The sequence below is a fragment of the Nannobrachium achirus genome (assembly GCF_963921795.1).
Source record: "Nannobrachium achirus genome assembly, chromosome: 5".
Lineage (NCBI taxonomy): Eukaryota > Metazoa > Chordata > Actinopteri > Myctophiformes > Myctophidae > Nannobrachium > Nannobrachium achirus.
The window spans coordinates 67,554,495-67,578,859 of NC_137814.1; the positions used below are offsets into that span (position 1 = coordinate 67,554,495).

The following is a 24,365-nucleotide window of genomic DNA, read 5'->3' on the forward strand; positions in this document are numbered from 1 at the left end:
ACTTCAGGTGAAGATGAACTCTCTAGACTGCACCAGGAACAATTCTGCTGAACCGGAAGAACCGAAAGACCTTCAAGATACCGTGTTGCATCCTCCTTCTGGCTTCCCTGTCCTGCCAGCAGCAAATGAACGAAGACGCTTGACTAAACCCAAACATCACAGCTGTGACCAGTGTGGAAAACACTTCACTACAAAGACCCGCCTTGGAAGACATCACAGAATTCACACTGGGGATAAACCCTATGGATGTGATCAGTGCGGAACACATTTCTCTGAAATATCCAGCCTTAAAATACATAAAAGAATTCACACTGGAGAAAGACCACACCACTGTGACCGGTGTGGGAGCAAGTTCAAGACAAATGGAAGGAGTTTTACTACTTCAAGAAATCTGCAATGTCATGAGTGCACGCATGTGAAAGAAAAACCCTATCACTGTGAACAGTGTAGGAAGAGTTTCAGTAGAAAGGATGCCCTCAAAACACATCAGAACACCCTCAAAAACACTGCAACGTGATGCTGTATATATCATCTTCTAGTGTTCAGGTATGGGACGATATGAAAGTTTCATATCACGATTATTGTGACCAAAGATAGATTTACGATATTATAGCGATAATCAAAATATCCCCAGCTTCCATTATCCTGGGATGGAACATTTGGTGAAAAATAGAAGATCTACAAGCTCACAACTCGTCCCAACGCAACGCGTTGTGAGCTATTTTTTGGCAAAGAGATTTGGTAGAGAGTGAAAAAAAGACTACGTACGTATATTATAAGTACGTTTTACCAATAGAGGGTTTAAATGGTCTGGATATGCAGCTCGGCAATTCGGCAAATAAAAGGTTATTTTTTTTTTATCACGATAAACAATAATATTGATTATCGTCCCATCCCTACTAGGGTTATCCCACCAGGCTGTAAACTGCTCCCTGAAGGTCGCAACTAAACTGCGACCGGACGGTCGCAACTAGGGCTGCCACATTTTACATGTCAATTAATTGTCACTCAAATAATTGTGATTAACAATTTAATTGTGTTTTCGTCATTGACAATTACATTCCTGTTTGGCTTGTAGGCTTTGAAGTTGCACAAGGCAGATATGACACATAACCTGAATATGAAAAAAATACTGACATTGCGATGAGGCGCGTTGTGAGCTGTATTTTTAGAGCTGTAAATTTACTTAAATCTATATCCAGAGCAGACCAACTACAGAGCCAAAGGTCAAGTTCACTAATTCACCGTTTGTCAGCCTTCTGATTGGTCCCTGAGACTCCCTGACTGGCCAACCAGAAAAATACATTCACTTTTTGCAAGCGGGGGTGGAGTTCTGCAGTCGGAGAAAGTGGGAGCCGTCTACACCGGCTGTCCGCATTGCGGAGCACGGCCAGGCCGCTCGCGACCATAGCGTTTGCGATCATTGTAATGAATAAGCTTCAACAGACTAGTTCACATGGACCTTATCAATGGTCTAACTTGTTACGTTTGGGTACATATATTTTAAATGGGCAGAATTACAAAAAGCCAGCCTATTATGTGAGGAGAACTCACTACCTTGAGATTATAGTTCTCCTCTTCCTACCCAAGATGCAATGCGCGATTTCTATTCTCTCTCTGATCCAGAGGATTAAACTAATTAAAACATATATTTTCGGGGGAAAATTACTGTTTTGCTATGTAATTACTGTACCATCACGTAGATGTGTTTTTTTTGGTACTTTATATAGCTGTAATGAGGCTATGAAGGAAAAAAAAATCCCATCCACTTCCACTATAAAATAATCTGCAATAGCGATTCTGTCCCACTGGGATTAAACAAATTAAAACATATATTTTCGGGGAAACCCCCTGTTTTGCAATGTAACTACTGTACCTTTGTCTTCCCTTTTTTATTAATATCACCTAGATGTTTTCCTTTGGTACTTTAAATTGCAATAATGAGGCTATGAAGAAAAAAAAAATCACATTCGCTGACACTATAAAAACAATCTGCCCAGGGTTAATGTCCCATCATAGTAACAGGGCAGAATGGGGCGGGATTTGCAAAAGCCTGAATTGTTGAGCATTTAATAAGTGGTTAATTGTCTGAAATTCAACATTAACGTGAATCCAACAATAAAGATTATGCGCAAAGAAAAAAACATGGAATTTATACCCAACACTGATTAAGTGTCTATGCAATCTATGAAACAGTTTAATCTGCAACACTGATGAGATCTTTATCTCTCTCTCAGCTAAGTGGTCATTGAAGACCCCTGCTCTATAGCAATGATTACTATCATAATATAGATAGAGGTTTAACTGTTTAATGACTAAAAACTAAAAAAATCCTTTAAGCTATATTATGTTGGCTATGTTTGGCAAAGATATTTAGTGATATGTAGAGGCCTGTGGGACTCCATTCAAGTACCATTTAGCATTTGTTTTGTTGTTTTTGTTTTGTTTTTCAGACAAATGGAGAGAATGAAAGATGAGAGCAGAGAGGAAGAGGAGGAGTTAATCGAGGAAGAGGTTTCTGAAGACCATGATGATGAAGATGGTAGGGCTGCCTGCATCTATCCATTACTTTATTAATACACTGATTTATTTAGAGAAGTGTCACTTTAGACCTATTGTATACATTGCCATACAAAACGAATGAAAATAGCAAATCTACAACCTCACAGCACATCGCAATGCGACTGGTCTCGCGTGACCAGATTAGAATGTTGACTTCCACAATTTGCAGATAATCTGGGGCAACGGACGTCTGATCGTGAGTGCGAGATAAAGTGAATGTGACGCACCTGCTCCCTTGGTGCAGTAGCGGTAACAAGTTCTACTGGAAGCGTTATGTCTCCTTTCAATATTTTTCGGGGCTTTATTTTGTCTTTCTCTGCTGTTACTTCCATGATGTTAAACTATACACACATAACAAGAACATGCTGCTCGAATGACTGTCTGTCTGTGCCAGTGTGCTTCTGTTATGTTTCCAATGGGACTACAGTTCTGTTCGACAGAGACCACTTCCGATACTTGCCGTTCGGGAGCTGTCGACTGTCGTTCCAGACTATGTAGCATTCAGAGATTGTGGAATAGTTGTCTGTCTACGCAAGACTATAATGCGACCCATTGAGAGCTTGTAGATCTACTACTTTTCAGTAATTGTCAAATGTTTGAAATGTATTTATTTTTATTTTTAAAGGTGGTGCCATAGTTTTGTACTTTTTCTGGTTTTCATGTGTCTAGGAGGTTGACAGAATTTCATTAGACCCCCTGGTGTGGTTGTTATGAGCAAATTCCCTTTGCCACCTTGTGAGTCAAAAGTGCCGATCCAAAAACAGAGTGACATCATATAATCATTCCCTCCCCTTTTACCATTCATCCAACACTGTGGGTGTGGCCAACTTCAGCTGGGTCACCACCCACCATGACAACAAGGCATACTTAATGAACTGGTGGGTGTGGCCACAAAATCCTAATTTTAACAATTTCTGTACACTTTTTTGGAAAAAATCTTCCTCCTAGTATATTCATAATAGCCAGTTTAAGCAACGCTACGGCAACGGCAGATGACAACGGTAATCGGAAATGATCCGCGCTCGATAGATCAACCTGCCGTCGCCGCGGCCGTCTCTACTACGGCAGAAGGTCCCTTCCCACGTTGCGCCTACTCCGTCTGCTGCGTGTGCGCGTCACCATGGGAACCAAAGCGTTCAATGAAAGGGGCGGGAACCCGTCGCCGCCGAGGCTTTGCTTAACCATTTCGATCGCTACGGCGATTACGTCATAGCAGCCGTAGTCCCACCTCACGTTGCGGTAGTAGAAACGGTCTGCTTAATGTCGCTATTGCCTGATGGCTACAGACACACGCACAGCCACTCAATGGAGCGGTTTACCACTGCTCAAAAAAAATAAAAGATAACCGGTATTGTGTTTTTCCACAATTGGTGGAATTCTTGCACCCCTAGATGATGATGATGAAGGGCTGAATGAGGAGGAGGAGGGTGATGGTGAAGAAGCAGACAGCGCCCCCCAGTGTCATGGAGTGCAGTTGCAGGACGCTGCTCTGTCCACAGAGCAGCAGCAGAAGAACGGCGATGCTGCTGCTTCCTGTCCAAACAGGAAGTGCGTTCCAGGCATTGTGTATCTGGGTTACATCCCACCCAGGCTCCGCCCCCGACACGTACGCAACCTGCTGGCGTCCTTTGGAGAGATAGGACGCATCTTCCTCCAACCTGAAGGTAATAGAGATAGGACGCATCTTCCTCCAACCTGAAGGTAATAGAGATAGGACCAACCTGAAGGTAATAGAGATAGGACCAACCTGAAGGTAATAGAGATATGACGCATCTTCCTCCAACCTGAAGGTAATAGAGATAGGACCAACCTGAAGGTAATAGAGATAGGACACATCTTCCTCCTACCTGAAGGTAATAGAGATAGGACCAACCTGAAGGTAATAGAGATAGGACACATTTTCCTCCAACCTGAAGGTAATCTCATTACACATAGCTGCCAGAGCTCTGTCTACAGACACATTTCCATCTAAATTAGTTATTTGTCACGTGATGCATGTAGTGTTGTAAAAAGTACTCACATATTATACTTAACACAACGAGTGCCCACGCGTCAAACTCTTTGATGTTACTGGAGGCCCACAACGTTTTGACGTGTTTACTGTATTTACAGTATTAACTTTAAATCTCACCGTTAGGTCGGGGCTACGCCTGGATGCAGCCCATTCACCGCGGGTCGATTCGAATCGACGCTGAGAGCATCGCGCGGCCGTTTTTCTCCATATACTCCAATGCATTTCCCCATCTTTAACGCCCTTTATCTCTGACTGGGGCAAAATGACCAACTTTTGATCGGCAATAAGGCTAAAATGGTTAATGTTTTTTCTTTTTTTTTTTTTTTTTTAATAATGTATATCTGCAACTAGTAACTAAAGTTTTCAAATAAATGGAGTGGAGTCAAAGTACAATATTTGGATCCTAGATGTAGTGGAGTAGAAGTCAAAGTATTGGAAATTGGAAATACCCAAGTAAAGTATACAGGTACCTCAAAGTTGTACTTAAGTACATGTACTTAGCTATTTTACAACACTGATTATTACTAAGTACACCCCGACAGAGTGCCAACTTGCCCACCCACATACATACATACAGACACCACCGAACAGCACCCAAAGTAGTACTCGCCCGCTCTGCTGGTGCCCAAGTAGGCCATATATGGCCACGAGTGCACAAGGCTTTGTTGGCACCTCGTCCTCCCTATGTTCCCCAGGTTCTATGTTCCCCACCCACCCTCCCCACAAAAAGGTTCTATGTTCCCCGCTCAACCGAAAAAAGGATCTACTGTATGTTCCCCACCAAAAAAAAAAAGTATATGTTCCCAACTCAAATACAGGAAATGATGGGACATCTGGGCACTAAGAACATGTGGGCAACCCTAATTTAGGTGCCCAGTTGCCCAGATGTCTCCACCCCTAAGTGCCCACTTGTCTAGGTGCCCACTCGTCCATATGCCTAGTCATAACAAAAGTATGGTGTTCAGATGTCCCAAGTGCCCCCCGTCCCACTAGTATTCGTACATAATTTCTCCCCATTATTGAACCTGGGGAACATAGGTACGGTCCCGGCACCTCGACAGAGTGCAGTCTAGTTATTATTGTGGGCTTGCCTGAAAGGCGAGAATACTATGTTATCCTCATTATTTATATAAATATATATAGTGAGTTCTGCCGCAGACAGTTCACAGGCGAAAACACTATGGTTTCGTCATTATTTCCGCCGCATATCGTGTTCCATTAGCCAATGAGGCGCAATTGGTGGGGGGAAAAAAATCTGGGAGTGGTGTTAGCTGGAGTATTGGTTGAGCTTCACATGACAGTTAGCACTCTGCAGAGTATAGTCACGAGTGAGCCCACACTGTTTCGTAGGAACAGTATTTCTAGCTAGTTTTATTAGTATTATATTTTTACCGCAACTCGCAGTGATCTGGTGGATTGGAATCTGTCTCTTTTTAACCAATAACCCTCCCCCCCTCCCGCAGGTCATGTGGTTCGGAGGAGGAAGAAGAAGGCGGGGCTGAAGGGGCGTGGCTTCACAGAGGGATGGGTGGAGTTCCGGGACAAACGGGTGGCCAAGCGGGTGGCAGCTTCTCTCAACAACACACCCATGGGTGCCAAGAAACACTCCCGCTTCCACTCTGATCTGTGGTGCATAAAGGTACCCGTCTGTCTGTCTGTCTGTCTGTCTGTCTGATCTGTGGTGCATAAAGGTACCCACTACCTGTCTGTCTGTCTGTCTGTCTGTCTGTCTGTCTGTCTGTCTGTCTGATCTAGAGTTCTCAAATTCTGCCCGAACCTGACCCGACATGTAGGATATAGGGTAGGGCCTAAAATGTATGATAATTAGTCGGGCCGGGTCTGGCCTCGGGCTCAATGAAAAAATCAAACCTCGGTTTGAAGTGAACCGGTGAATTTTTATTATGTGTTCTAGAGCTATGAAATCTGTGTTCTAGATCTATACTTTCTATGTTCTATATTTTTATGAATTCTGAATGAATGAATGATTTTGTCTGGAGGGCCAAATTGTCAAGTGAAGCTTGACCAATCCTCAATTCTGCATGCACGCGACGTGTACGGGACAGACAAAGCCACTCCTTGGAAGCGGCTTTCACCACTTCAAAATTAGTCTTTTTTTGTATAATTAGTGTGGTTGCACATTACACATTACAGTCCTGGGGAAACTTCTACTATAGACTTCTAGGGTAACTTTTCTGGGGAAACTTTATTTATTACTAGGGTAACCTTTCCGCTGCCATTGGAAATGGCAGGGATAGGGAAACAACGGGAGTGGGAATCAATAGGGAATCAATGGTAGTGGGAATCAGTAGGGAATTTGGTGGAGCTTCACATGTTAGCTTACTGTAGAATACAGTCAGCAACCGTCAGCAACCACACTCGCAATTTCCAATGGCGTCTTTCTAGTTATTATTATATTACATTTTTGCACAGACACAGATGTGTGGGCTCTGATATCGACAGAAGAATACCTACAGCCAAGCCCACAGCCCTCTGCTGCTCAACACAGAGATTTACTCATCTATCAACGACCCGTTGATAGATGAGCGGATTCCTCGTGAGATTGCGCTTGTGTGTGATGTGGGCTTTGTCATTTTGTTCTGTTGCTGTTGGTGGGATGGTGTTTTCCTCTGGTGTTTCAGTCCGAGTGTATCAAAGGGTGCGTTCGGAAATGCGCACCGGACTGCGCGGGCGTTTATCGTGGGCTTGCCCAGGCCTTACGGCCTGGGCATAAATATAACGATTGCATTCACCACGGCTTCGTAACTCGCGCGGCGCTCCGCCGGCCGCGCGGCCCTGGCCCGCTCTTCGCGGCCACTAGGCCACAAGGTCCGCTGGCCTTCGTGCCGCTTGCAATGTCGTGGACAATAACTGTGATATCTAACCATAAAACGAGCGCTCTACCACACCCGGTGCGCATTTCCGAACGCACCCTTTGATACACTCTGACTGAATCACCAGTAGAAAACACTCTCTCTGCTGTTGGTAGTCATGGTTGCCAGTTCCCACCTGATGTCATGTGGGAGATCAGACTCATCCAGACCATAATGAACAACTGATAGCTTGCATAACGTCTTCAGGCTAGGACTTAAATCTAAGATGTACAGTTCATCAAGATCCCCAAAGCTGACTCCTCCTTTGACTCCTCCAAAGATGATGATACGATCTCCCACCATGCAACAGCACATCCCATACATCCTACAGGGGTCTTTCCCCTTGGGCTCAACCTGCTTCCAGGAAAAGGTCTCTGGACTGAAATTCCACAGATCATTCAAGCACTTGTTCACATTACAGCCACCAAATATGTACAGCTCTCCGTTGTAGGCAAAGGCTGCATGATAATTACGTTTTTCTGGGAGTAGGTGTCCAGAAGTCATGTTAAGCCAGTGGTTGGTCTCTGTGTCAAACATTGTGATGCCGTTGAACTTGTGTTGTGTTTGGGGGCTCCCATAGCCCCCAAATACAAACATCTTTGTTCCAATGATGGTGGCAGTGACCAAATGAAGCAGGTGGTGGGGTTCCTCTTGTGTTAATTAAAGACCAGGCCATGATGGTGGTGTCCAACTTGCACATGTCATTAGTATATCCAGACAGCTGGGTGACTCCTCCATACACATAAATGACCTTCCCCAGGAGACAGGCTGAGTGGGAGCTCCTTGCTTCTGGAATAGTCCCAGTAATATCGGGTTTGAACCAGCTGTGAGTGTCAACATCAAAGGCATAAAGCACATTGCAGTAAGGACGCCCTCCCCAGATGTAGACAATTTCTTCTACCAGCACAGCTGTGTGGCCACATTGTCTGGTTGGAACCACCATTGGACTTTGTCCTCTTCCATTTGTCACTGGGGGCAACTTCCTCCAACGCAAAGACAATGTGTTGAAGATGTGCACTTCAATCTGTTCCCTGTTGTTCAGGTAGTTGTTGTATCCTCCAAATAAGTACAGCTTGTATCCGACTACCACAGCTGCTTGGTAGGAGGTAGGTCCTCCTTTCGTATGTATCGTCCAGCAAATCATTTCACACTCCAGCACTACTGTGAATCAGTTCAACTAACTTACAATAGAGGTTACGAGAGGGTATGTACCTATCCTGCTAAAATTAGCTGAATCACAGTGTTGTACAATAACAACATTTAAAAGGACAATCATATTGGATGTGATGACAATGTTGTGATGACATTCCTTGATGACATCATTATATGGAATAGCTAATGCCTTAGAGCAACAACTATTACCAGAAATGTGCTAATAATAAGATGTGTTCTGTCAGTACTGACACCAGTCATCCATATATGGGCATATTGAGAAGAGGACGCACAGACAGATATGCAGAGATGTAGAGAGGTGTTGGTGTTAGTGTAGTGTTAGTGTAGTTGCCCAGAGGGTAAACAATCCAGACTATAAATAGGAACGTTGTGACGTGCTGTGAGCTCGGGCCGGGTAGGGCCTAAAATGTATTCTAACTAGTCGGGCCTTGTAGGGCCTAAAATGCATTCTAACTAGTCGGGCCTTGTAGGGCCTAAAATGCATTCTAACTAGTCGGGCCGGGTAGGGCCTAAAATGCATTCTAACTAGTCGGGCCGGGTAGGGCCTAAAATGCATTCCAACTAGTCGGGCCGGGTAGGGCCTAAAATGCATTCTAACTAGTCGGGCCGGGTAGGGCCTAAAATGCATTCTAACTAGTCGGGCCGGGTAGGGCCTAAAATGCATTCTAACTAGTCGGGCCGGGTAGGGCCTAAAATGCATTCCAACTAGTCGGGCTGGGTAGGGCCTAAAATGCATTCTAACTAGTCGGGCCGGGTAGGGCCTAAAATGTATTCTAACTAGTCGGGCCGTGTAGGGCCTAAAATGCATTCTAACTAGTCGGGCCGGGTAGGGCCTAAAATGCATTCTAACTAGTTGGGCTGGGTAGCACCTAAAATGCATTCTAACTAGTCGGGCTGGGTAGGGCCTAAAATGTATTCCAACTAGTCGGGCTGGGTAGGGCCTAAAATGCATTCTAACTAGTCGGGCCGGGTAGGGCCTAAAATGCATTCTAACTAGTCGGGCCGTGTAGGGCCTAAAATGCATTCTAACTAGTCGGGCCGGGTAGGGCCTAAAATGCATTCTAACTAGTCGGGCCGGGTAGGTCCTAAAATGTATTCTAACTAGTCGAGCCGGGTAGGGCCTAAAATGTATTCTAACTAGTCGGGCCGGGTAGGGCCTAAAATGCATTCTAACTAGTCGGGCCAAGTAGGGCCTAAAATGCATTCTAACTAGTCGGGCTGGGTAGGGACTAAAATGCATTCTAACTAGTCGGGCTGGGTAGGGCCTAAAATGCATTCTAACTAGTCGGGCCGGGTAGGGCCTAAAATGCATTCTAACTAGTCGGGCCGGGTAGGGCCTAAAATGCATTCTAACTAGTAGGGCCGGGTAGGGCCTCGGGCCGGCCCAGTTAGGCCTGGGCCTTAATTTTTAGGCACATTCATAGCCCCTTTTCCACTGGCCCAACACCACACCACAACGCCCACTTGTGTCAGGTTTTCCACTACAAGGACCTGGGTAGAGGAAAGTGGTACTAAACGTGTTACTAAAAAGTATCCAATCTAGAGTAGGTCTGAGCTAGGCCAAACAGGGCCAAACACTTCATAATGACTGATCACTCAATGACCTTTCATTTAGACCACCAGGATATAGTAATACATAGACCATAGATATATCTAATACATGATAATAGATTATATTGTGTTATAACCACTATTATAATCTATTATAGTGTATTATAGTTATCATAGTAATACAGTAATGGCCTACTTTATAGTGTATTATAATCACAGTTATAATCCATTATAGTGCATTACAATTAGGATAGTTGTAATACAAATTCATATTATATTAAAATCACAGTTAAAAGGGTAAATGTATTTTCTTACCGATAGGGGTACTTTTGTGTAATGGAAAATGTAGATATTGTTATGTGGTGTGGTGTGGTGTGGTGTGGTGTGGTGTGGTGCGGTGCGGTGCGGTGTGGTGTGGTGCTAAAGCTGCAGTCGAAAAGGGGCTATTGAGAACTCTACTCTGATCTGGTGTATAAAAGCTACCCGTCTGTCTGACCTGTGGTGTGTGAAGCTGTCTGTCTGTCTGTCTGTCTGTCTGTCTGTCTGTCTGTCTACCTGTCTGATCTGCGGTGTATAAAGGTACCTGCATGTCTGTCTGGTGTGTGAAGGTGTCAGTCGTATCTGCTTCTCTCCACAAACTGTTTTTTCTTTTTTCTTTCTTTCTTTTTTTTTCTTTACTTTTCCATTGGCACCATCCCTGAAGAGTTGTGTTAACACTTATGTTGCAATGATTTTTTCTCTTCAATGTCTCGCGATGCCATGGTCTCCATAGACCTCCATGTAATTTATAGTGCACGGATTGTGCACGCCCATGCCTAGATGATGCACCACGTGTGTAGATGCTGTTCACAGCTTTCAAACAAAAAAAATCCGCTTGGAAATCCGTTCAGGCATTCATGATTTATGAGCCATTATGTTTTCTTCAGATGTAAACAAACATGGCTGCCATGTTTGAAAGAATGGGTTGGTATGGGGGTTAAACATGCAATTTCGCGATCGCGATCATGCCTAATACATTTCTGGAGGTCCAAAAAAAATGTTTGAAAAAAAAAAAAAAAAACGGCCCAAACTCGGGAAACTCGGGGTTGGCACAGCACTAGTACCAATACAAACTCGGGAAACTCGGGGTTGGCACCAGATGTGTTAATATCATACAAAATATATACAGTATAATTATAATTTTTTAATAAAACTTCATAAAAGACGCATCACATTGAAATGCGTTGTGAGCTTGTAGATTGACTATTTTAGCTGTTTTGGGAAACAGTTTTAGGTAGAAGTTGTGTGAGTTCTGGTCTCAGTTTATTAACTCTTTCAGGAAGAAGCTGTTCAGCTGGTTTGGGCCTTGATGCTCCTGTACCTCTTCCCCGAGGACAGACAGGCCGTGAGAAGGGTGGTGGGGGTGGAGGGGGTCCTTATGATGTGCTGGGGGTCCTTATGAGGCTGGTAGAAGGGTGGGGGGGTTCCTTTTGGCCTGTCACAATTGACATAATCGTGTGATCACAATCATTTGACATAATCACAATTATTTTTGTCTATCGTTTCTATGATGAAAATGTTTAATATTTTTTTCCACAAAAATAATTAATGTGGAAACGGCAGATCTACAAGCTCACAACGCGATGTGACACAGTAGCCCTGTTTACATGCACGCATCTAATCGTATTAAAAACAAGATTTTAGATAAACCCGATCTAATTCTGCATGTATACACCTAAATAAACCCGATCAAAACCAACACGATTTAAATTCTGATCGGATGCAGAGGGGTGGTCTAGACTTTTTTACGACCCGATCAAAAGGAAAATCCTTCCATGTATACACCTAACCCGATTAGAATGTGTTCTTTCAGCGCAGGCTTCCTGGCCATTTATTGTGGCACTTTTTGTGATGTTTCCCCACATCTATTAGTTTATAAACGCATTTTTTAATCAATCTATAATGTGTAGCCTGCCTACGTTAGTGTGCGTGTTTGCGTGCGCTCACGCGAGTCCCAACTAAGACTCCTGTCTCAATTGAGAAGAACCGTAGGCTAGAGATCTTCACGGGTCCAAAAAATGGTCCCGAAAACTAAATGGACCGTCAAATTTTGACCGATTCCGACCAGTTATGAAACAATAATCAAATTACAAAACCAAACCTGAGTGGCTCCGTAACGGTCTCGTCCGATTCCGTCCCGTTCCGACGTTCATTCTTTTTTTACAGGCCGAAACCCGTGACATGTTGTCCCGAAATCCTTTTATTTCCGAGGTTCCGATAGACCCGACCATTTAATCATTATTATTTAAAACCCTCTTTTATGTAACTCACTGCAGCCGTGCAGCGTGCTGTTAACTGATTGACAGGCAGAAGAAGGCTGCCAAGGAATCTATAATATTAAGATCGAAACAAAAGTCAGGGATAAAGGAATACTTATAGGCTATTTTCTAACTACAGAGGTAAGTCATTTTCGGTTTGTTTGACATGTTTAACTTGTACGCGGTCGCGGGTGCCTTCTCATCAAAAAATAGCCGATCTACAAGCTCACAACGCGTCTCAAATCCTGGCAGCAGGCTACGCATCACGTTAAACTGATCCTAGACCAGCATTATCATCTCACTTACGCAGCCATTCATTCATCTTGCGGCCTCACGGCTAACAGACCTGATCCTAGGTCAGCCTAAACACAGCACACACGAAACAGAACTCCAGTAGTTCGGTGAGAGAAAGAGAAAGATATTCTAGCGCGACTGGACGCTACGTCCTCGTTCATCTATCCTCCTGTGCGTCTTTGCCCAGGTCAGATTGATCCGGCCACTAACTAATTGTCTTCTTGCGATCATAAATAGCCTAAGAAACCACCAGCAAAACATCCTATATTCTTCATCAGATAAATAATATTTAAAGGGGACTGGGGTAAGTGGATATAGCTAAGACAGTCAATTTTAAAAGTATTACAGACTTTTTGTTTATTATCGTGAATGCACTTGTCCATGAAGCCATATGTTCTATGGGCCGTCGCCCGTCGGGAGCAAATATGGATTGTGACGTGATGATGATGATGATGATTATAATGATAATATAGGCCTAATACATACAGAACAACGCACATCCCCAATAATCTACCGTAATTAAAAGAGCATTGCAGCTTATTTTTCACTTTGGTGGGGCTGTGTATTTGCATAGGCTCCATTATTATTACTATTATTATTAATGGATACAGGGAAATGCGATCTATTTAATCATTTGCGTCACAACACGATTTAAAAGTGGGCACATGTAAACACCAGATCGGATTGATCTCACCCCATGTAAACACTTGATCCAATACCTTCAATCGGGTTTATTTAGATCAGATTGGAATGAGGCTGTCATGTATACACAGCTATTGTGAGCTTGTAGATCGGCTATGTCCACTATCAATGATCTTTTTTTTAAGTATCAAGTTGTCTAATATGTCAGTCATTTCTTTGTATATATGCAGTAGGTTATGTGTCACATCTGCCATGTGCAACTTCAAAGCCTAAAAGCCAAACAGAAATGTAATTATCAACCACAAAAACACAATTGCATCGTTAATCGCAATTATTTGAGTGACAATTAATCGTCATGTAAAATGTCATAATCATGACAGCCCCAGGTTCCTTATGATGCCGGTGGCTCTTCAGGCACATCGTTCTAGAACACATCCAGAACGTCATGTGAAACCCAGTCGTAGCAGAATCTTCCAGAACCGGTGAAATATATTTCATGGCACTGTTCACCTATGTTAGTAGTAGTTGTTGTATTTGAAGTGTGTGTGTGTGTGTGTGTGTGTGTGTGTGTGTGTGTGTGTGTGTGTGTGTGTGTGTGTGTGTGTGTGTGTGTGTGTGTGTGTGTGTGTGTGTGTGTGTGTGTGTGTGTGTGTGTGTGTGCGCGTGTGCAGTATCTCCACAGGTTCCACTGGACTCATCTCAGTGAGCGTCTAGCCTATGAGCAGACGGTGCTGCAGCAGAGACTGAGGACTGAAGTGTCTCAGGCCAAGAGAGAAACCAACTTCTACCTCAGCTCTGTGGAGAAGAGCCACAACATGGACAGAGCACACAGGAGAGGACACAAGGTGAAAAACACTCAGACTGATGTCACCACTGAACGTTTTAGTCCAGGGGTCTTCAACGTTTTCAGGCCAAGGACCCCCTTAGTTGAGAGAGAGATGAAGCAGGGACCCCCACAACCTGTTCATAGATTCCATATAGTTTTATTGTTTGACAGCACAATCATCAGTGTATTTTGGATTCATGTCAATTTGTGTTTTCGGATATTTATTTAACCACTTGAACCGTCAATACTTAGAAAATTGACCTTTCACTCTTAGCCTTAGTTACTCTTTTTCCCCTCTACACCAAAGCTCTTTGCCGAAAATAGCAGAGAGCGAGGCGTTGTGAGCTTGTAGATCTGCTATTTTTGGCTAAAGTTCTCAGAATATGGATGCTATGGTTCAAGTGGTTAATATAAAAAAGGTGAAAAAAAACATTCTATGTTCATCTTCTCTAGATACAGATCATGTATTTAATGTATATGTTAATCTCTAGGTCCAGGACAGATCATGTATTTAATGTATGTGTTAATCTCTACAGGACAGATAATGTATTTAATGTATATGTTAATCTCTACAGGACAGATCATGTATTTAATGTATATGTTATATAATGTATTTAATGTATATGTTAATCTCTAGGTACAGGACAGATAATGTATTTAATGTATATGTTATATAATGTATTTAATTATGTTAATCTCTAGGTAAAGAACAGATCATGTATTTAATGTATATGTTATATAATGTATTTAATGTATATGTTAATCTCTAGGTACAGGACAGATCATGTATTTAATGTATATATTAATCTCTAGGTCCAGGACAGATCATGTATTTAATGTATTATGTTAATCTCTAGTTACAGGACAGATCATGTATTTAATGTATATATTAATCTCCAGGTCCAGGACAAACAGTGGCAGTTTTCTCAGCGGCAGACGGAGGACGAGATCCAGAACAGGAAGAAGAACAACAAACCTCCCGCGGTTTCCCAGAGTTCCCAGCGGGAGAAGAGCCACCGTCACCAGACCAAGAGTCAGTCCAACGTTTCACTGCTGGCCAAGATATTCAACAGCAGCCAGTGACTGGCTGACACCTAGGCAACGCAGACAGCTGCCAGAGCCATCTCTCGCGCACGTCCTACGTTTACTTAGTCTCGCGTGGCCAGACTGTTGACTCCTGCGATTTGCAAATGCTCCCAGTCATACAGCCTGGGGCAACAGAAGTCTTATGATGAGTATGGGATAAAGCGGATGTGACGCACCCACTCCCTTCAGTCCCTTGGTCCAGTAGCGATCACAAGTCCTACTGGAAGCGTTATGTCTTCTTTCAATATTTTTTGGGGCGTTATTTTGTCTTTCTTTGGTGTTGTTGGTGTTACTTCCATGATGTTTTCAAATGTTTTCTTAAACTATACACGCATAACAAGAATATGTAGCTCGAATGACTCTTGTCTGTGCTAGTTGCTAGTGTGTTTCTGTTATGTTTCCAATGGGACTACAGTTCCGTGCAGCAGTGACTATCTATAGTCGCCGTTTGGGAGCTGTCATTCCAGACTCTATATAGCATTGGGAGATTGTGGAATAGTTGTCTGGCTACGCGAGACTAACGTTTACTGGTGCTACATTATCTGTAGCGAGAGTGTGTTGCTGGGACAGAGAAAGGTCGATGATAAAGTTCAATAATAAAGGGCGGCTCAGGGGTAGAGTGGCCGGATGGAGAACCGTGAGGTTCCCAGTTCGATCCCAGGCACCCACAGAGTTGGTGTCGAAGTGACTTTGAGCAAAACGCTGAACCGCTAATTGCTCCCGATGAGCATGTTGGTGCCTTCCTCTGCCATCGGTGTATGAATGTGTGTGTGAATGGGTGAATGTATTGATGCACAATGTATGTAAAGCGCTTTGGAATAAAACGCTGTATAAATGCATCATATAGCATTTTCTTTTTCTCCCGATGTGTCTCTCTGAAAAAAAGTGTATGTATGGAAATCTTGGAAATATTGTGTGGCCAGTGACGATTGCATCCAAAATATAGTTCAGTGACCATGTGGTTAAAGAATCTGTGTTCGTTCATGTACACTTTTCCATTGGAAATAATAGACTTCAACCTGCTTCTGGTCTCCTAAAAAGGTGGCCACCAACTTCACGCAGATACAGAAAGTAAACCGGAGATGGCATGTCTTGTTATTTCCGTCTTGGGTACTACTGAGAGTGAGAATATGTTGCTGTTGGACTTTCTGATTGGCTGTTACTTTCTGATTTCATTTATATGTATTTGTTCCCAGCATTTAACCCATCCTAACTGTTGGCGGACATAGCAGCGGACATAGCAGATCTACAATCTCACAATGTGTGACATTGCTATGCCTTGTGAGCTTGTAGATCTGCTATTTTCTTTTCTGTTTTTATGTAATTTCACAACAGGAGGGCCGGACACTGACTGTTTAGGGTCCTTGACATGGAAAGGTTTGGGAACAGCTGATCTAAAAAACACATGAACGTCCATTGTGTATACTATATCTCTGCTGTCGGGCTGAAACCACCAAACTCCAAAATGTTCATTTTCGGGGAAATGAGCTCAAGTGGAGTTAGGAGGTATTGACAGAAGGGCTTTTTACTACTTTTCATTGGTTCAATATTATTTTAACCAACACACAGACGTAAAGGGTGTTCAATGGCACATATTTATGAAAAAAGAGAGGGCCAATTGGGTGGAGTTAGCTGTTTTGGCAGAAAGTGTGGAGTTAGGTTTTCTCCCAAGCACTTTTTACTACTTTCCATTGGTTCAATATTATTTTAACCAATACTCAGATGTAAAGGGTGTTCAATAGCCCTGATTTATGCCAAAAAATCTAAAACCTCAAAAATGGAGGTAAGAGGTTTTGGCCTGACAGTGACGATATGTAATTGTTACTACCAGAAGGTGAGGTTGTGCTTAAACAAAGACTGACACAATATGTCCATATATGCAGTAGCGCTTTGGAGGCCCACAGTAGCGCCCACAGTAGCGCTTTTGGAGGCCTACACGGACGCACGGACGGCACCGAACGGTGCACGACCATGTAAACGCGTGCATACCCCCCCGCGAGAGCCGCGACAACCCCCCACCCCGCGAATCCGCGATAACTACAAGCTATACTTTAATCAGTGGCTACTACTTTGCATAACAGGTTTCTAGTGGTGAATGTGTGAGCGTCCTCAAGCCCCCTCTATTCATATGGATATATAGCCTACTTTAACACATAGGTTTCCAGCTGTGACTGCATGTGCATGTGTCGATGTGTGCATTAGTGTTTGAGATTCGTTTAAGGCAAACTTTGTTTCTCTAGCCTACTGCAGCGCTGTATTTTCTAAATGAATTAAAAGAAAGTAGAACATAAAATATTAAGTAACAATGCAAATGTAATTAAGACTAGAAAACTATTGTTTTCCCACCATTAGATCTGCTGACATCCTTTCTATCTAAATAGCCTCTAGAGGCGCGTGCATGTGACGTCGTCAAAATGACCGTCCGCCCGGAAAAGAAAATCCCAAAGCACCACTGCATATATGGGCATTCCCAGATATGGGTTCCCATATATGGGCATAAAGGGACAAGGATGGAATTCAAGTGTGACTCGCTTCGCGACAATCACACTGGTTATCATGAGACTGAAACAATATCAAAGGTATGACAGGACATACTGTTCACCCCAAAGTATTTTCATATATTCCAATATGGCACCGTTAGAAAAACATTATACTTCTCTGACCTATTATGACACCATTTCTAACCTTATGCCTAAAGACAACCATTCTGTAAATGTATTAAAATGAGCAATGGCTCATCCAATACCTAACCTGACCTAAGATTTAAGTTATACCATGTATGTATAAACCCATTTCTAATTTAACAGTTAGGTATGACTTGCTTAGGTCAACCAAACCATTTTGGAACTGCAGCTTGAAGTTTGTGTTTCTGAAAGAAAGGGGAAAAAAAAGATCAAATCAAGGTTTTGTTTGTCACACTTTCTCTGACTTTCAACTTCTGGACAAATAATTTACAAATTGAATTAATTTGTTGCTTTTATATTTTAATGAATACAACTTAAATTTAACCAATGTGTTGCATTGAGATTTTGAACCGGTATATAAAATCTTGTGGTCAGGTAGGACACCTACTGGTTGATAAGTGCCACTGCATGAAGTTCGTTTGCACAGTGCATTCCCTGTCCGAGCATTGAGGCTTGATGATTCCTAGGTCAGACCTTAATTAGAAAATATTGTTCCTTCGAAACAATTGTGGGCTCGCTTCAAGCCAGAAAACAATGGCTATAAAAGTACAAAATGTCAAGATCGCAGGCAGTATTCTCTTTGACGTTACTGACGCAATCGGACGCTGCATGCATGATTTGAGGCATTTTGTTCCAAACGTGTTGTTGACCCGCTGGTGGCGCTATAACCGGCCAATGTGAGAAGGGTGGCATCTGTTCTTTGACCTAGTAGGAATGTGCTTGCAAGATTTCACGTACATCGCAGGCTGTGTTCATGATTTGAGGTGTTTTTGGCCACTTTATCGCTGCTTGCAGCTACATTTATTATTATTATTATTGTGTGCACTTCATAGGCATATTAGATACAGGTCCTTAGATTGTGTGTAGAATGTTTCAATTTTGAAAAAAATACTAGAATAAAAACAGGTTTAAGCGTTTCACTGCTCAAAATGATATAGCGCCCCCCTTTGGCCAATTGGGGTAAGATTGGTTTTAGTGATATTTGCAATAACACTCTACATCTTTGCCAAATGCCATGAATATGTTACTTTGCATGTATGATTTAGAGGCAGAAGAATAATTTGCATAAAACTGCAATATTCATTGATTTTATTAAAAAAGCATGTTTCAATTTTAAAAAAATCCGATATGACAGATCTTTAGATATTGGTCCAAAGTTCACGTAAAAGAAGTTTTGTGCACGTGACGCGAAAATTCCGGAATAAAAGTGGGTTTAAGCGTTTTACAAACTGCTCAAAATGGCGGAAAATCTAAGGGCGGAGCTTACTTAACAAAGACACAGATGTCTTCTGCTTGAGTCAAAGCACGCGTGTAAGCAAGTTGCATGTCTTCAAACGAAACGAGTCATGACTTATGCCCGTTTGAAGTTTGAATTTTCAAACGCTTCGTATAGCGCCCCCCTTTGACCGATTGGAATAAAATTGGTTTGAGTGATACTTTGACTAACCCTCTACATCTTTGCCAAATGCCATGAACGTGTAACTTTGCATGTATGATTTAGAGGCAGAAGAATAATTTGCATAAAACCGCAATATCCAGTGAATTATTAAAAAATAATGTTTCACTTTAAAAGAAATCCGACCAGACAGTTTGACCGTAATGGTCCAAAGTTCATGTGAAAAAGTTTTGTGCGCGTAACGCAAAAATCCCAGGAGGAGATAGATTTGTACAGTTTTTCATATAATTCAAAATTCTGGGGGATCTAAAGGTCAGAGGTTAAAAGTCAGAGCGTAAAAGTTGTTCGGCATGAGGAGACTCATACGTGTATACAGGTTTCATGGCTGTACTTAAAACAGAGCATGATCTATACCTGTTCAAAGTTCGCACTTTCGAAGGCTTCCTACAGCGCCACCATTTGGCCGATTGCTGTAAAAAGTAATAGCACACGTCGTTTATTTATAGATAAATAAACAAATAAATAATGACAATATCTAAAGTGTGCTCGCGAGCCCACAATTATAAATTGCAGCTTTAATACTCCACCCGAAAGAATTAATATTGCATTTTGAAAATTCCAAGAGCTGGGTGCTGTAATGGTCCTGATTAAAATAAACAAGCTTGAAATATGTGTTTGTGTCATGAAAATAGTTGCTGATAGGATGGAAACCTCATATATCGAAAACTGTTACTTCTACAACTAAGGTCACAATGCAATACACTATAGGAGGTTTCTTCCCAAAGCAACAATAGCCTATATAATCTTTAAAAGTTAAATATAAATGTCAACTTTTAAATAAATTATTAGCCTACATTAGGCTAAAGGGGGAAGAAATGGCCGGGATATAATGTGTATGCATCTATGGAATGTCAATGCATGCATCTACATCTACTACTACATAAATATGCCTATAATGTGTGCGTGTCACTGGTGCCTACTCAATGGAGCACACGGGAGCACTGGCTCCCCCTATCGGCAGGGCTGGCATCTGCCAGCCCCCCCTGGCAGATGCCAGAAGAAAGAAACTGTCGTCCAGTCATCCCGGTTATCCATACATCCGGCCAGTTTGTTGGTGATTTGCGCTCCTGCGTCTTTCTTGAGCACATCCACGTATGTTAGTGCGGGACGTCCTGGTGACCGGTGCCCATGTGTTGGTTCCCACAGCACCAGTTTGCTGGCTGGAAGCTCCTGGTGTATTTGGCAGTGTCCTGCAAGTCTCATTCTCCTGGCTGCTATTTTATCGCTCACCCTTAATATTCCAGCATAGTATACTTGGTCTCTGCCTGGTAATACCTAGACTCTCCATCAGTTCCTCCCCCTTGATCTTAGAAGCTGTTTGGCTTTGTTCAGTCTCCTACGTCTCTCTCCACAGTAGACTCATGCGCAAAGCCAAGCCGTGCTTCCCCCACCCTGCCCCGTGCCGCTACAACCTCCGGGTGTTTGGACCGCAAGGAGCTCCTGGTTTTGTCTAGCACGGGCACACACCATAAACACAATAAACATTGTCATAAATACTTTATGGTTCTTGTCGCTAGTTTAAAGCCTTGTTTCAATCACCATGATATGCGTTTTGTGAAAATATGGTCCCATTTATTTTATAATTGATGTTAAAGCAGGGTATGCTGTCGGAGGGGCTTGTGATGATTCTTCTTTGCGTGCTTCATTTTCGGCAGGCATTTACCCAAGTAGCCTATCCCTGCGGTTGCATGTGACCGTTGGCAGCCAATAGCATTCCTTGGGTACCATTAATACAATGATGGCATACACCCATATGAGGGGGGAAAAAGCGTAATTTTCGCTCTGATAGAAACCAATGGGTCATGTGAAGGTTCCCACCGTTCATATTTTTTACGGCACCCAGCCAGAGCTCACCGGCCCTATTTATGGGTTTCATAGAAGCGTTCGATTCCCGTTGGGGACGCTGTAGGCGTGTTCTCTCCTCCGTGTCATCAGTGCCCATACACTTGGTGGGGTTGGCAAGAGTGCCTTTCTGTGTGGAGTTTGCATGTTCTCCCCATGTCTCCTAGGGTAAAAAAAGTAAAAAAAAACAAAAAAAAAAACATGCAGTAATCCTGGTCTCTATACTGCCTCCCCCTGGCCAGCCTGGGTGCCTGATATGGGGGAAAGGAACTGGTTGGAAAAACCTGTTCCTTCCATGCGCCGTGTCAGTTCAAAAGAATCGACTTGGACTACTCAAGCATAGAAGGAAACACAAGGTCTGTTGTCTCCCCAAGTTGGCAGAGGGAGTGTAGCGCCCAGGATAACCAGGTGAAAATGGGTTACAAAATCGTGGGATGATTTAAAGTAGAAAAAATGAACAGGTGGGTGTGGCCACATAAAAACATATTTTTAACATTTCCTGTACACTTTTTTGAAAATAAAATAAATACATCTTCCTCCAAGTGTAATCATAATAACTGATGTTCATGTTTTAGGAGGTAAAACATCTCTAAAATGAATATAAAATATATACTGAATCAAGTAAGCTTAAAAACTGTCAGTTGAAAAACAACAGCCTTAGTAAAATGACCCCAAACATGTTTGTGAAGTGAAATATCCCTTTAATAATATTAAGACATGCTCAAAACAGTGGTTATAAATCATCTCAAACTTTTAAAAGTAGCCTAATAAGTGTAAATACAGAATGCAAAAAAATATATATTATATATATATATATATATATATATATATATATATATATATATATATATATATATATATATATTAGGGGTGCAACATATCGAACCGAATATCGAAAATCGAATCGAACCGAGAAATATCAAACCGAATGACCCTGTACCGAACAATACAATACAATACCACTCCACATCCACATTCCCTTGGAACCCCCTCAAGGACCCCTAGGGGTCCGCAGAGCCCACTTAGAGAACCACTACCCTAGAAGTTGGGTACCGTATTGTTCAAAGTTAAAACAAAAAAATACATAGTTATAAAAATACATTTATAAATCGAGGACATTTCTGTTTATTTTTTGTATCAAAAAAGTATCGAACCGTGACACCAAAATATCGAACCGAACCGAACCGTGAATTTTGCACAAGATAATATGTCAGTAGATTAACAACAATAAAACAATATAACAAAAAGCATAGGAATATCAATCAAGAAAAACAATAACATAGGGCTTCAGTGGTTAATCAAATTGACCAATGATCGATAAAGTTGATTAAAAAAATCTACTAGAATGCTTTTGCATTGATTCCTTGTATATAAATAAAATAAAAAGTTCTGGATTTCTGCTCAGGGGTGGGATTCTGTATATTTCCAAATAATTACCTGGGCGCTTAATTTGCTATATCGATTTGAACCCCTGTGGTTAAAATAACCAGGTGGCTATTTGGTGTCAGACCTTGGCTGGTATTTGGTGCCCACCAGCAATTTGCCCCCTTCTATGTTCGGTTCACACCGGTTGTGGTGGGCCGGTCTGGGCCAAGATACCAAGATGACAAGTAGCTTAAACAATGGACTTCTCATGGCAGTGGTAACGATTCAAAGTCAGGTCGTAAATGACAGTGTTCCCAGCTTGAAGCATCCAGGGGCTGCAGCAAAAAATAAACGCCAGAGGTCGGGAGTGCTGAGGCACGACGGGCCGGGCGCTGCCATACACATTACATGACAGACTGTCTTTACACTAGAAATACACAACAGACTGGCTTCATGCTAGAAATGTATGACACTGTATTTATGCTAGAAATGTATGACACTGTATTTACGCTAGAAATGTATGACACTGTATTTATGCTAGAAATGTATGACACTGTATTTATGCTAGAAATGTATGACACTGTATTTACGCTAGAAATGTATGACACTGTATTTACGCTAGAAATGTATGACACTGTATTTATGCTAGAAATGTATGACACTGTATTTATGCTAGAAATGTATGACACTGTATTTACGCTAGAAATGTATGACACTGTATTTACGCTAGAAATGTATGACACTGTATTTACGCTAGAAATGTATGACACTGTATTTATGCTAGAAATGTATGACACTGTATTTATGCTAGAAATGTATGACACTGTATTTACGCTAGAAATGTATGACACTGTATTTACGCTAGAAATGTATGACACTGTATTTATGCTAGAAATGTATGACACTGTATTTACGCTAGAAATGTATGACACTGTATTTACGCTAGAAATGTATGACACTGTATTTACGCTAGAAATGTATGACACTGTATTTACGCTAGAAATGTATGACACTGTATTTACGCTAGAAATGTATGACACTGTATTTACGCTAGAAATGTATGACACTGTATTTACGCTAGAAATGTATGACACTGTATTTACGCTAGAAATGTATGACACTGTATTTACGCTAGAAATGTATGACACTGTATTTATGCTAGAAATGTATGACACTGTATTTACGCTAGAAATGTATGACACTGTATTTACGCTAGAAATGTATGACACTGTATTTACGCTAGAAATGTATGACACTGTATTTACGCTAGAAATGTATGACACTGTATTTACGCTAGAAATGTATGACACTGTATTTATGCTAGAAATGTATGACACTGTATTTATGCTAGAAATGTATGACACTGTATTTACGCTAGAAATGTATGACACTGTATTTATGCTAGAAATGTATGACACTGTATTTACGCTAGAAATGTATGACACTGTATTTATGCTAGAAATGTATGACACTGTATTTATGCTAGAAATGTATGACACTGTATTTATGCTAGAAATGTATGACACTGTATTTATGCTAGAAATGTATGACACTGTATTTACGCTAGAAATGTATGACACTGTATTTACGCTAGAAATGTATGACACTGCATTTATGCTAGAAATGTATGACACTGTATTTACGCTAGAAATGTATGACACTGTATTTATGCTAGAAATGTATGACACTGTATTTACGCTAGA

General features: G+C 41.9%; 1 protein-coding gene across 1 annotated transcript in view; it reads left to right on the top strand.

The window, feature by feature from the left end:
* LOC308285432 (activator of basal transcription 1-like) overlaps positions 1-16,268 on the top strand; it is a 144,703-nt gene extending 128,435 nt beyond the window's left edge. Inside the window, exons 2-6 of the mRNA XM_080726195.1 lie at positions 2,454-2,542; positions 3,954-4,226; positions 6,040-6,215; positions 14,075-14,248; positions 15,130-16,268. Coding sequence (XP_080582321.1) covers positions 2,458-2,542; positions 3,954-4,226; positions 6,040-6,215; positions 14,075-14,248; positions 15,130-15,312 — 891 coding nt within the window. The 5' untranslated portion in view covers positions 2,454-2,457 and the 3' untranslated portion in view covers positions 15,313-16,268. The remainder of the gene's footprint in view (positions 1-2,453; positions 2,543-3,953; positions 4,227-6,039; positions 6,216-14,074; positions 14,249-15,129) is intronic.
* Positions 16,269-24,365: the final 8,097 nt, after the last annotated feature.